The 15,358-nt window shown below is 41.6% G+C and overlaps 1 protein-coding gene across 1 annotated transcript in view; it reads right to left on the minus strand.

Moving 5' to 3' along the window:
- Positions 1-15,276, minus strand: part of SPRED1 (sprouty related EVH1 domain containing 1) — an 85,222-nt gene extending 69,946 nt beyond the window's left edge. Inside the window, exon 1 of the mRNA XM_083453162.1 lies at positions 14,237-15,276. Coding sequence (XP_083309288.1) covers positions 14,237-14,268 — 32 coding nt within the window. The 5' untranslated portion in view covers positions 14,269-15,276. The remainder of the gene's footprint in view (positions 1-14,236) is intronic.
- Positions 15,277-15,358: the final 82 nt, after the last annotated feature.

Raw genomic sequence — 15,358 nt, forward strand, 5'->3', positions numbered from 1 at the left:
TTTAGGCACTGTTACCATGCACATAGAACTTAGCATATGAAGGCCTGCATTTCGAAAAACTGTGTGCCAAAAAGGGGTCTCTGTGCTTACAGTTTACAAACTGAACACAACTGAACCTATTATGGAAATATCTGCAGCAGACACAGCACTGGGAAATCCCTCCCATCCTTCGTTAACATCAAGGATGGCTCCAAGCTGCTCTGTAGCTTTACAGTGGTACCTCGGGTTAAGTACTTAATTTGTGCCGGAGGTCCGTTCTTAACCTGAAACTGTTCTTAATCTGAAGCACCACTTTAGCTAATGGGGCCTCCTCCTCCTGCTGCGCCGCCAGAGCACGATTTCTGTTCTCATCCTGAAGCAAAGTTCTTAACCCAAGGTACTATTTCTGGGTTAGCGGAGTCTGTAACCTGAAGCATATGTAACCCAAGGTACCACTGTAGTCATCATTTCCTGGATTGTAAAAACAAACTGAATTATTACAAGTACAATACATTACCTTCCTTTTTGTAACTAATATTAGTCTGTAGGTCCTCCACAACGTTTATCTAAAGTTTCTCCAGGAAGATGGACTCTTCCTGCACTATTTTCCACTGAATAAATACCATGTAGAATCATGACGTTCTTTGTGTATTAGGAACTTGTTTTCTACTCTATTTGCCTTAGTGTTTTCCCATGACACCTAGCCAATAAGAGGAGCCGTACTGGCAGACTCCTTATGTTAACTACACATATTGGCAGGAATACATATGTGCATTGTGCTTGCGTGCATATACTGTGAGGGTTTGTGTGCACATTTAACATGCTTCCTAAATCCCCCCCTAAAAAACCCCACACAAAAATGCCTTCACATGGCACACATCTGAGGTCAGAGGCCAACTGTGCAACGCTCTTCCAGAATCATTTGCCTTTTGCAAATGTTATTACAGCACACATACTCAGAATGTACAATTATATTGAGTTTATATTCCTCTGCATTCTGGAGAACTTGGAAGAGGACCAGAAGGAAGCTTTTGGCTGCAGTCAAAATTTGATTTAAGATTCTTTTTTTTTTCCCCTGCTGTGCACCGGTAAACAATACATTATGTACGGTGTGTCTCCCTAACCAAGGCATTTGCAAAGCCCTTTTGAATCTAAAAGTTCCATATTGAGTGGTTTGGCAGGAAGCCCTCCATTCCTTGTCCCAAACAACCCGTTAATATATATATATATATTTCTTTTAAAAAATGAGCTCAGACAACACAGATCTACTATAAGAACAGGGAAGTTAAACCTTGCTGATCATGCTGTCCACCCTTCAGCCATCAGTGATAGCTAGGTTGAAGGGACAGCTGCTTAGCAATGCAATGGTAAGGACAATTCCATGAGTTTAAAACATCTGCATCTTTTTAACCAGCAATTGACTCATAGGGATTGGAATTTGAAAAAAAAGGCTTGATAGAACATAACTTCTCTGTCTCAAAAGAACATCAGGTATAAGATATGTTGAGCACATAATCATGAAAAATATCATCCTATGTAAAGCACAACCAGAAAGGAGAACGATACAGCTGCCTTAGCTCACTTTTTCATATTTGCAAAAAGGATACTGCAAATATTGTCAGCTCTGCAGCATTTAACCAGGTGCCTGAGTTTTGTTTTTGTTTTTTGTATTAAGCAGCAGTATGCAACACTGTACTATGCATGGACAATAAGTCATCAAGTTCCAGTTCCAAAAACAAATATGCGTCTTACTAGCATGTTTTTGCACGAGGTAGCTTAGAATATAGTGCTGTTACCCAAACTGTTTTTTTAATTAAAAAAATGTGTAAAGTTTTGACATGTCGCAAAATGAATTATTTAACTGTTAAATTAAAACTGTTAAATTAAAAACCGAAAATATTGTTATGCTCCTATCAGTGTTTTATTGTTGGCCAGAAAATTGAGCACAATAACCAATTTTGATAACTAAAAAAAAAAATTTGCATTATTAATTTCTATTATTGTAAGCATTTTAGGAATCACCCTGAAGAACCTCTAAGCCTAAGAAATGTCTAAGAAATGTAAGGTAAGGTAAAGGACCCCTGGATGGTTATGTCCAGTCAATGAGGCGACTTTGAGGTGCAGTGCTCATCTCACTTTTCAAGCCAAGGAGCCGGCGTTTGTCCACAGACAGCTTTCTGGGTGATGTGGCCAGCATGACTAAGCCGCTTCTGGCGCAATGGAACACTGTGACGGAAACCAGATCGCACAGAAACGCCATTTACCTTCCCGCCACAGTGATACCTATTTATCTCCTTGCACTGATATGCTTTCTAACTGCTAGGTTGACAGAAGCTGGGACACAGCAACAGGAGCTCACTCCGTTGCATGGATTTGAACAGACGACCTTCTGATCAGCAAGCCCAAGAGGCTCAGTGGTTTAGACTAAGCACCACCCGCGTCCTTCTAAGAAATGTGGCTTAAATCATAATATATAAAGGGGGGGGGGGGAATAAGGAAAACTCTTTATCTTACCACTTTAAAAAGTTTCATATGAAAAATAAAAGATTGGTATGACAACAGTATAAGACTCCTTTTTGAAAAATATCACTATTTCCTGCATTAAAAGTTGTTTTGAGTTTCTTTTTCTAGTGCAGTAAAACAACCTAATTCAAAAACCACAATGTCATATCAATTTCACAAAAAGTTTGACTTTATCTTTTAATAATGAGTTTTATTTAGCACCAAAAATAGTGGTTTTAATTAGTAGTACAAATGTATCAAAGTGTCAAAATGCATCCAAAAAGTAGTAGTACAGTATTTATTTACATTACATAACAGTTGTCATATGTAAAACACCACTGCATTGCTAATTATAATTCTAAATTTTGATTTCTAATTTCAAAAGCTGTTTATCGCTAACTCTTCACTCATGCATCTAAAACATGGACTTGTAATTAATTTTGTGTGATGCTTGCCTTGTGGCATCATTAGCATTTTTGTTAATGATAATTTCCAGAGCTCGTACCAAAATCTCTGTGCTTCAAACCACACCATAATATTAACACAACCATAACATTAATTAATAATAGGGCACAATTTAATGTAAATGGTGGCATTCACAAAAATAGCAAAGCAAAGTCCATACAGTACGCAGCAGTAGAGCAGAGTTTGGACAGAGGTTTGCTCTGTAGCTTCAAATACACAGCATGCTGCATAATTCACATGAAAAGCCAGGGTAAAATATCATCCATGCCACACTGTTCCAGTGAAACTGGTATGGCAGCGGCAGCATAAACAAAGACAGAAAGTGTTCGGCCACAAAGCAGGCAAATATTCAACAGGAACTACCATCACCCAACATGTGCAATGAATGCTGGGAGATGCAGCAGCAGAGGAAGTTGACTTAACACCCCCCGCCCCCGCCACAATGATTGATTCATGCCTGGAGGAAACAAAGCAGGATTATGCACAGATAAACAGTTTTCGTTCCCAAACATTTGATTGTATTTCTGCATGGATGGCAAACACATGAAGGCAACTCAAAACAAAACCTCATAGAAAAAACTTAAATGTTTCTTCTAGTCCTTATATTGGCTATGGCTTAGGGCAGGGGTCAGCAAACCTTTTCAGCAGGGGGCTGGTCCACTGTCCCTCAGACCTTGTGGGGGGCCAGACTATATTTTTTTGGGGGGGGAGGGGGGAATGAACGAATTCCTATGCCCTACAAATAACCCAGAGATGCATTTTAAATAAAAGGACACATTCTACTCATGTAAAAACATGCTGATTCCCAGACCGTCCGCAGGTTGGATTTAGAAGGTGGTTGGGCCGGATCCGGCCCCCGGGCCTTAGTTTGCCTACCCATGGCTTAGGGGGCTCTTGTTGCCAGAAATATGTTGCTGGAGTTGCAGAAAGTTAGTAAGACTCTGGACAAACACAGTCCAACGATTAGAAACAAGGGTTTGGCAGTTACCTTTTCAGAGTTTCTATTTTTAACATTCTGCAATCCGCTGAGGCCTTAAAATTGGAAAGGATTTAAAAATACTTTAAAGACATTCTCTTGCTATTACTAAATTTAGCATTTTTGTAACCATTTCAATGTTCAAGTGCTCACTCCTTTAAAAAAAAGTCTCATTCATCTCACCAATACTGCGGCAATTCCATTAAAAGCGCGTGTGTGTCATTTGGGCATGGAAGACTGCATCTTGTGCACAACCGTTCTCACGGATAAGACAGGGAACTGACCACCCCCCATTTCCAAGCACTAATATCAGTGCAAAATCTGTACCAGCTCATGTGAAAAAGCAAACCATTATCCAATCCCGTTCCGCAACTATTAGACAATGCATTTTTAATATATGGGTCTCTCTCAACTGCTCCTGAAAAGATCAGGAATATTGCTGTGTGCCTTACTTCCACCTCTTTCCCACTTTAGAGGTAATTTCCCTGCCTGATCTTCAGAGTAATCAAGCAGCATGCCAAATCTTGGTTAAGATTTGCTAGCCTTAAACATATTTAACACTGGTGCAAATGCAGAACCCATTTTCAAAGAAAGAGGAAGAGGAAAAGATTTTATTAAATAAAGCATGAAACATTTTGTGAATCGATAGTTCTCATGATGAAAAACATTGTGAGATGTGCCAGAAACACATGCACAAAATGTAACTGCAACATAACTTTTGACAGCTGTGTGTGCTGTGTGCTGCTATCTCACAATAAAGCACGTTACCTGTTGCATAACATGTTTGGGGTTTTTTTTAGAAAGGAGGAAAAGCAGTTATTCTGCAGCAATCCCCTACCTCAGTTATTTGCCATCTGCAAACTCTCCAACCACAGCAATATCAATTAGCATATCAGAGGACTGCACAGACTGTATAAATCCAATTCCATCTAAAATAGTTTTCGTTGGTAAGCAGCTTTTATGGGCAACTTGTTTTTCAGTGCCCCAGGCAAATGCTTAGCTGAACTTATTTTTGCAAAGCCTCCATTACCTGACATTGGCTTGTTAACTATGCAGACATTTTCCTATTACCATAGCAACATTGCAAGAACACTAAAAAGGTATGTGTGCTTAGTTTCCAAATAGATGTTCAAAGCCTTGATAGTAAGGTAACAAATGATAAATTTTCAGTTTGAGTAGTTTAACCAATACAAAGCAAATAATCTAATTTGCGTTATGTTCAACTTTTAAAGACTCACCCTTTCCCCTATAAATGAAGTTCATATGCAAGGGCAGTAGAGGTCGAATTATTAATATATTTCACCTCACTAACAGTGCAGGGGTTGTTTTAAAGTGTGAAGTACGCGGAGTTCCTCTCGGTTTCTACAGTACTTATCGTAACTGTGCTCAGTAACATAACATCTACAAAATACAATCAAAATATACACTAAAACTCATATAATACAGAAGCCGAAATGAGAAAAAGGGTATAACCTGGTCACAAGAAAGCTAAAATAACCTAAGGGGATAAAGCATGTCCCAGCCACCAAAAACAAAGCAAAACAAAACAAATCCTAAAGATTACAATATTAATATCAACATTAAAAGGATGTTAAAAGGATTAAGATGGAATTAAAGGGCCTCGGACAATAGAAGGGTCTTTGCCTGACAATGTAAATACATTAGTGAAGGGAGAAGAAAGATGTTGGGGGGAGTGGTCCTTAACTGAGTAGGGCTTGTTCTGCCTCCACGCCCTCGAAACATCAGATTGAGAAGTCACTCAAAGAATCATTAATCTGATATTTTGCATCCCCTACCCTCTTAAAAGCCACAAGTTAAAGATGCATCATTTCATCAATAATGGGAACAATCCTGCAAGAGTTAAGCACCTTTTCACGCAGTATGCTATGCAATACAGTGATGATCACTGTACTGGATAGCTTTACGATAGGAATAGGCAAATTGATGAAAGGTAAGTCTGTCACTGGTTAGCCATGGTGGGTATGTTCTAGCATCTAGCTCCACTGTCAGGAGAATTGTGCCTCTCAATACCAGTGCTGGAAATCACAAGCAGGGAGAGTGCTGTTGCTTGTGGGCTTCCCACAGGGATCTGGTTGGTCTCTGTGAGAACAGGATATTGGACTAGAGGGGCCTTTGCCCTGATCTGGCAAGGCTCATCTTCTGTTCTTAAGGATGTTTACCCCTGTTTTGCATGCTTTCAAAGAACACACGTCTGTGCACACACAGGCTGTTTTCACACCCAGAAAAGGGCAGAACGGGGGCAGGGGACGGAATGAGAATGGGGTGTAATGGATGTGCTTATGCACGCTCTGCCAACACGTGTGATGGCTCAGAATGCAACCCCCACTCAAAACCAAGGTTGCCAAGAGCAGCAATTGCAAGTTGCAAATACAGTGAGTGGTACCTCTGGATACGCACACCTCCGGTTGCGTATCCTTCAGGATGCGAACGTGGCAAACCCGGAAGTGTTTTTTCCCCAGGTTTCGTTGCACGCACATGCGCAGAAGAGGTTCCTCTGGTTGCAGAAACCTCGGGATCGGACTGGAGCTCCGGAATGGATCGCCTCCACAACTGGAGGTACTACTGTAGTTTCAAAGAAAGGCCACAAAAGCCTAAAGATAGCATAAACTAATTTGCAACACATGCACACTCAGTTTTCACCAGCAGCCATAGCACAAACATCAATTTCTACTGACCCTGCAAATAAATTGGGTGGTGGTACTCGGAAAGGTATGGGGAACCCGCAAAGGGCCATAGCATACCAACTACAGCAATAGCTATGCTGTAGATCTCTCCATATTATAGTTGGCTAACTATATATAATGAGATAGGGCTAGATTTAGATGCAATACCTAAATAAGTTTGAGCCCAAGCCTTCTTACAAATTGTGATTTGAGGAATGATGCAACCTAACATCATTAATAAAAATAATAAAAACAAACCAGAGCAGTGCATACTAGGACTGACAGATTTGCTTTCCAAATGGAAAATTAATTTTAGCACAGGGTTCCAGCAAGCTTGCTGACACAGCTAAAGAAGTATTAGAAGGCCAATAAATTGTGACTACTGCCTATCATATTGATCAGTGACAGGTTCAGACTGCAAGCACACAAGCCAACAACATAAGCCCCTTAACATTGACAACACTGTAATCTTACTCGCTCCAATCCTGCTAATATTTTTGTCAGTGCCCTCCTTTAAATATAGAAGCCTGAAACCAAAATTAATTTCATAATTAATTAATGTCATAAAAAACTAACTTCATAATTAATCTATATAATTATCGATATGTACACATTATCAGTTTAATATGCGGCTAGGTTGAGTTCCCCCCCTTTTCCATTCGGATCAAAGCTGGTTTTGGGGGGAAAGGCATCAAGTGCAGTACAGTGGTACCTCCAGTTGTGGACAGGATCCATTCCAGAGCTCCGGTCGGATCCTGAGGTTTCCACAACCGGAGGTGCCTGTTCTGCGCACATGTGCGGCGCAATAGAGCGCTTCTGCGCATGTGGCAAAACCCGGAACTATACTTCCGGGTTTGCCGCGTGCGTATCCTGAAGGATACGTAACGAGAGGGGCACATAAGTAGAAGTACCTCTGTATTTCTTTAAAAAGAGAAAGGACACAGGAAGGGTCTGGATGCAGAATAATTGAAAATGTGTACATAGTCCAACATAAGTAAAAAAAATTCCAACTCACAAAATACAGCCTTTATATTTACAGACCATTAACTCATAAAGAAAAAAGCAAGAAAGGAACATCAAGTAATTTATTCACCAAAACATTGTACCACTGGTAGCTTTAGTATACAGTTTTATTTAAACCAAAGCAAAAAGGTTTTTAGATATTTAACTACACTTTTTTATTCTATAAACAACAAATTGGAAGTACAAATGAAAGAACCGTGCAGGTAATATTACCATTAGCTGTTGCCCTATCAGCTGATTAACATATCCACTGAACCGGACTTCCTTAATTCCTCCTAATGGGCCAGATTTTTTTTTAACACTTTTGTTTATTCAAACCAATCCCTAAACATTTTAAAGCTTTAGTCCTTTTATTAGTTGACATCTGTCCAACATATTATATTGACGGCAATGTGAAAGAAAGAAAGAAAGAAAACACATTTGTTTCTTACGTTATGTCCTGTGCTTACTCTAAAAAGCTCCAAGCAACATACTTGGCTTTTCCCCACTCCAATTGTAAGCTAAGCACTCCTGGGTAGACAGGTAGGACCAGTCACTGTCCCTAATCTAAAAGCATCCCATGAAATTGACAGGTTGGAGTGCAAACCCTACACATATTCAAAGGGAAAGAATTTTATGTTGGGCTATTTAGAATTGTATAGAGGATAGCGGGGAAGTTAGATTGCCCTGTACTTGCTGCCAAGTCCTCGTAGCATCCTTCTGCATAACCACAGTTCTAAATGGTACAGGAAACCTCAACAGGTACAGAAGTCAGTGTTAGAAACTCATACGCTAGGTGCCAAACAGCTCCTTAAACCATGGTATCAATCGCCAAAATGGAATGTCTAGTTGCCATTTTGGGGCCAGACAGCTCGTTAGTTGTATTTTTCCATACGACTTTTTGGTTCCTGAAATTTGTGCAGATAAAATATCACAGACAGAATTCTACAGGTTGTGTCGTTAGTGTTTAAAAACAGGAAAGGTCCAAGGATCCCCAGGCATGAACCTCCAGATGGTGCAGACATGCTATGCCATCCTGGTGCCTGGGCATCTTCACTGGGTGGCAATTGACAGACACCCAAGTGTAAAATATACCTGGTGCCTGGCAAATTTTCAAGCTCACTCTCCCAACACAAGAATAGCTGGGCCAGGCATGGGGATGCAATGGGGGGCGGGGGCGGGCAAGGCTAGATGGCACATGCCTGCTCTTCTCACATGGAGGAATTGAGCGCCCAAGCTGGGCTTAAGTTCCACAATGTTGAACAGAGCTTACTTGTTAGCAAGTTTGCTGACTGCAGCTTTAATGGTAATTTAAATGCTATTGTGGAAATCTTAACGCTCATATTTGTCACACCACAAAGATTTTCTGGGTTACAGGGAAACAACCTGAGGAAAATATTGTATCTGCTCAGGAAATGGGAACCAAACAGTCACAAGGATGGGGATGTGGAGGGAAAGGCAAATAAATTGTATAAGGATTCCTCTTCACCTTCACACGCCCCAAGCCCTTCTAAGGTCTGCTTTGCATGATTCATGTGTGTACTTATTTAACCACCTATGTGGTAGGGAACCAAGGCTGGATTACTGGTCAGTACCTGATGTTTAGTAACCATAGGCACTCCTAGAATATAGTGCTATTTTAAAAAAAAACTGAGTTCTTATGCATCCACGTCAAATTTGTAGGCCACTGTTCCTTCTATCTCCAGACACTTCCACAACCTGGTGCAAGGAATTGCAACAGCAGCTGGTAACATCTACAGAACATGCACACACTCCAAACACTGGACAATTACTTTAAAGTCATGCAATGCTTCAATCTGCTTATATCTGAAATTTAAGAATGTTCACTTCTACCCTAGATCACCACGATACTGCACACTACTATGTGCACTTAAGCCTCACTGAAATCCAGTGGCCTGTCTTGCCTTTTTCAGTCAACCCAGTGATAATTTTTAACCCTTTCTACAATTCAATTTTCTGTGTCCTTTTTCTCTAGATACCATATCCCCACTTATCCTCTCCTAATGAATTATTCCTCTGTTTGCAATTTTGCATTTGCTATTCACTGGGGAAAGCTCTTTTGACAAACCATTGTGCTCCTCATCCTGCATTACTTGCAGAAAAAATAACTTAGCAGTCATACAACTCCTACTGTACATCAATAAAAGAGATCCAATGGACACAATTAAAATAATTTCATCAAGGAATTTTTATCTATCATGAAAACCTCTTGCAGATATTATTGTTAGCAAGCACAAACACTGACACACACATTCTATACGTGATGCAAACAAAAGGTCAGTGTGCATCTCTCTCTCTCTCTGTGTGTGTATAAATGTAATTTTTGTATATGACATTGAAGGATGTCTCCATATTGAATGAGAATCAATGCTTTTGCATGGTAGATTTTTAAGACTAAATCAGTCTTAAGAAAAGGACGATCCCTTTGAATATAAGCTTCACTGGGCTTCTGTGGCATCACAACCCCCCCCCCCCAAGCAAATGTACAACATGCATTTTTATTTTTTCATTACAAGAAAAACTGGAACATAATAGCAAGAAGACAGCTTACTGGGTATTCAACGGCATGCGAATATGGCCTGCAAAAGCTAAACTAGTCCCAAATCAACTACTGTATAAGCAGGATTCAAAAAGGACTTGGTTGCAAGTCACTGAATTGCTTGATTAACCATCAGAGCCTCAGGTTTGCATACACCCTCTCTCACTTCTCTAACAAGCATCCAACACAGGATTTTGGACCTTGCATTATAGAACTTGCCTTTCTGGCAGGTTTCATCTTGCAGGATCAGGGAGCAACCTTACATTCAAATGTAGACAGGGTCTGTCTGTCCACTAATTGCTTTCTGTCCAAGAGAGTGGCCAAGGCCTGGAACCAGGCGCAACCAGGGTAGAAGCCCAAGCACCAAGTAATAACCTTTGAACAGTTTCCAAGAATGATTGGGGGAAGAAAACAACCATAGAGTTTCATTCTCTCAAGCAGTGGTCTATGGAGACAATATTTTGGTATCATAATGTTTGCATGAATATTACTTTTAGCATATAGGGAACCATCATTACCTCCATTTATTTATTTTACTCAGGTGGCATTTCCTGCGTGACTCCCTTTGAAATGCCATGCTTAATAAGGGATCTGAACAAAACTATATACACATACGTTACAGTTAGGCCCCATGTCAACTTATCAAGCACACTTCAGATCTGCAATCCCATGCATATAGCTACTTTCCCTAAAATGGAATTCAACAATGTTCAAAAAGTTTAAAGCCCTGACCTATCAAACTGAAACCTAGTATCTTTCTTTTAAAATGCAAATGAACATGACAAAACACAGTGTCAAGTCACATTAGAAGCAAAAATATCCAACATTTACTTGCAACTTCATGTGGACAGATATCAGACTACTTTCTAATTAACGAAGTGATTAGTCACTAATATACAACTTGCCATAGTAATTTGGCCCATCCAGCAAGCAACTGAAAAAGTAGGACTGCAAAAGACTTGGGAGATATGTTTCTTAAAAACAAAACAAAACATGCTAGAGAAAGATGAGGTAAACAAGATTTATATAATGCATAGTATTGTGAAACCATAAACACTTTTTCTGACAGCATACCAGGCTAATACACAAACTGGTGAGGTTTGTTGTTAAAAACTCCCAGAAAATTGAGCTGTGCAGGTGCAATAACAAAATCTAACCAACGTACTGCTTTCAAAAGAGAAAAATACAATTAACAACGGTCTTGTAATATAAATGGTTGCATGCTGAACACTGCAAGTTGCTTTTTGCATATACAGTCAGACACACATAACAGAGTTAAGGCCTAACTAACTGTACTCAGTATGGACAATATGCTACACAATTCATTAGAATGCAAGGGACTTTTCAAAGTGAAAACTGCGTGAACCGATCCAAACTAGAATTATTGGTTGCCATATTTAAGCATGGATGACTGTAGCAGCAGCCGCCACTGCCGCAGCTGTGTACTGTATTTTCCACTATATCAAGTTCATAAAATCAACTTTTAAAAAACCCTAAGCTAATCCACACAAAGCATAGAAGATCACTTCACTTCCAAGAAGAGAAATTCAAAATGTGACTGGACAGCCTGATGAGAACACAAGGAAGGAAAAATCGGTATGAATATGTAGATGTGTTCTAGCATTTTCTTCAGTTATGAAATTCCTGTATGATGGCGATACAAAAGACGAATCGAAGAGATGAAGAATACAATTCAAACTGACAAACACATTTTACGTTATAATCAAATGTTCTGAAGGTGTTTTTGCATCCTAACTATTGAAGAAAACATTTTCTCTTAATTAAATAAATATTATGTGTTGTCCAAAAAGCATAATCAATTGGCCTTTGTTCAAATATTTACGCTAAAGTGTCATAGAATCATGGGGTGACACAGAAATACATACACCAAGTGGCACACAGAAATATATGCATTAACAAAGGGCTCTTCCCCAGCAATCACATTCAGGCAGCTTTTGCGACTAATCTTGAGAATGTATTTCAATAATTTTACATTTGACTGGCTTTAAAATGCTTAATGAAAGTTGACTACATAATAGCCCTTTTATTGTAAAATGCAATATCTAATTAATTATCTTATTAACTTTTCTTCAATTAAAATACAGGGGCTGATTACGGTGTGAATATCAACCAGCAAGGGCTGCAAAACTGCACAAGTAAACAGGGTGAAACGTTTTGCTGCTGCTTCAGTTATAGCAGTGTTTACGTCTTAAGCCACTTTCACATAATCTTGTATTGTTTTAGAAATACTGGCAGTTTCTGATGTGCCACATTAAAAAAAGGAAGCTAGCTACTAGAAGATTCTATCCTCCACCACCCCAAAGATCGCTTAGTGACACTACAGCAGTCCTCAGATTATGGCCTCGATTTTTTCTTCTTTTAAAAGCACACTTCTTTTCATATTCTGGCAAGCAAGGTGGTGCTTCTGCAGATACCCTGACACAAATCTGTGCCTTTCTTTTAGAAAAACAGGTCTAATGTGAAAGTGGATCCATGTAGACACAGTGTACTGCACTGTGAATGGCCAGCCAGGTATTTTATGAATGGAGAGGATCACGTGCTCCCAGCACTTCCCCGAGCCGATATTTCCCACATAACAGTGTCAACAAGCAGAGAACAGTATTTTCCGAGACGAAAATCCAGAAAACCCTAAACCTCGAACATACTAGGCTCTTTCTACCTTCATGAACATTTCCCATTTCTTGCAAGCCAAGTTCAGTCGAATGTCGAAGGTGGCACAGGTCTAATTATTATTTTTTATGAATGAAGACTGTGGTATGCAAATTAGAGCGATTCACAAAAAAGAAAATATGGCGGCCGCTTCCCTCTCGGTTCCACGGGCACTGCAGCACTTCATCTTACCAAGTAGCTCAATACAATGTTTTGTACTTGTTCCTGTTGCAGTTCAGGATTTGTCCTTGTTATATTATGTGATTCCGGCTTAAGAGTAAAGCCATTCATTAAAAAAGAAGAAGCAGAAGCAGAAGCCTGTTCCTTTACCGATCCATCTTAAGGAATTAAGGTTTTATATGGAGGAATGTATGCAACTGACAAGTGTTCCCTTCTCCACCAAAAAACCAGTATTTCCTCCTACAATTCAAATTACTTGCTACAGGCACTGGAAAATAATTACCGTGTGATAATTCTGCCAGAAGGATGCTTTTGCACTATAATTGAGCCACAACTATTGCAAAGTATGTTTGAGAAAATGACTAATTCGCAACTCATTCTTGCAGAAAAGAACAACCATTGACAGGGCAGGATGCAGGAGTCACAGGCAGCGTCAACATTTTTCATTCTTTAGAAGAAATGGGAAAGTTCAGGATTGTTGACATGACTACCCCGTTTCAGAAATTATATATTTCATAGCAATTTTGAAGGCTACATCCCTACAGATGTAGGGATGTAAAAAAGAAAACATAAGCCCCCTATAGATTTCATCCAAGCTAAGCATGTTAAATATATTAATATCTTGCACGTTATATATATAAATATCTTCATTCTATCCCCCATTTAAAGAAGGGGGGGAAGGGCGAAGAGTCCTAACAGCTTGTTAAAATGTAAATATAAAGCTTTGGGGAAAGGTTTAACACTGTATTTACACTGACTCATCCAATTAAAATTCAGGAACGGTTTCCCTCGGGATGAAGCTCCCACTCGCTACTTTCTATAGGAAACATGCAAACGAAAATAGACTTCTTTTTCTCCCACAAAACGTTGCACGTAGGCCACTGGAAGTAGAAGGTCGAGGGGGGTGGGCGGGAGGGAGGGAGGGAGACGGGAGGGTCCATTTCCCCAACACACATAAGCTAGGCAATTTTTTCACCATATCCTGGGTCTGCCATGACTTTTCCAAATTACCAAAACAGTCAGATTCGGGGGTGGGGGGGTGTTTACATATGCAGAGAGACACACACACACATCAGCATGTTTAAAACATATCCAGCTATGTAAGGAGCCCGAAGAGAGGAGGTCAATGAACGGAGGTGGCGGGGTAGGGGCGGGTGGGGGGAGAGAAACGCCAAGCCGAAGAGACCCTCCCCCCCGAAGAAAAGCCGAGAAACTTACTCGTTGTTAGAATTCGCCGTCTCTTCGCTCATTTTTTCCTCACCGTGATCCGATCCGGGGATGGAGCAGCACCGACGCAGCCAGGGCGCAGCAGGAGCTCACCAGAAACCTCACCATTGTTAAACCCCACCGATGCCCCCACTGCACACCCTTCCGCCAGAATGGCTTCAATCCTTGAGGTGGGTCCCCTCCGAAAGCAGCAGCAGCAGCAACAGCAGCCTTCCCCGCCTCTTCTTCGCACGGAAACGGAGGGATCCTGTTCGGCCGAGAGTTGGGACTGATTTCTGCTTTGGCGGCGGCGGCAATCGAAGCTCTTTCTTGTCTTTTTCACCGGGAACCGGGCGGCTGGCGGCGTCTCGGCTGCAAGCGAGGCTCCCTAGCCGTGTCCTTGTGCCGCATCGGCACCAGGAGCCCACATCTCCCGCTGCTGCAGCAGCAGCAGCTCCTCCTCAAGCCTGGCCTCCTGGCTTCCTTGCTTCAACCCCCCCACCCCTCGTCCCCACGAGCAGGTCCCCCCGCTCCCCGCCGCGTCCCTTCCTCGCTGCCAAACCCCCGGGGCAGGACGGAAAAGCACCGCGGCAGAAATTCCTCCGGACGCCCGCAGCAGCAGCGTCTGCAAACCCGATTTTTACAAAAAAGGAAGGGGGGGAAAGCAGGCGGCTCAAGTCCGACTACCCCGCCAACAAGCAGAGGCAGCACTGAGGGAAACTAATTCAGCCCCAGGCAGGCGAAAAGGAGAGGGAGGGAAAGAGGGAGGAAGAGGAGGAGGAGGAAAGAAGGAGGGAGGGGGGGAGTTTGAAAGCAGCCCGGAGGTTAGAAAAGGGGAGGGGAGGATGCGTCACGGCTGGTGGCGCTGGAGGAGGAGGAGGAGGAAAGAGGAGAAGCCGAGAGGAGAAGTAGGAAGAGCTCGTCCTTCTCCCTCCTCCGCCACCAGCCCTGGCACCCCGCCCTCTCCCCAACCGAGAAGGCGAGCAAGTTCAGGAGCTGCTCCCCAGACCCACCCGGAGCAGCGGCAGCCCCCGAGCCTCTCTCTCTGCGTCCCCCCTTCCTCCTCTGATTGGAAAACGGGGCGGAAGCGTTGACTTCACGCTCCTTCCGCCGCCAACTCTCCGAGGCGACGGA

This window comes from Podarcis tiliguerta (assembly GCF_965153285.1).
Source record: "Podarcis tiliguerta genome assembly, chromosome: 1".
Taxonomy (NCBI): Eukaryota; Metazoa; Chordata; class Lepidosauria; order Squamata; family Lacertidae; genus Podarcis; species Podarcis tiliguerta.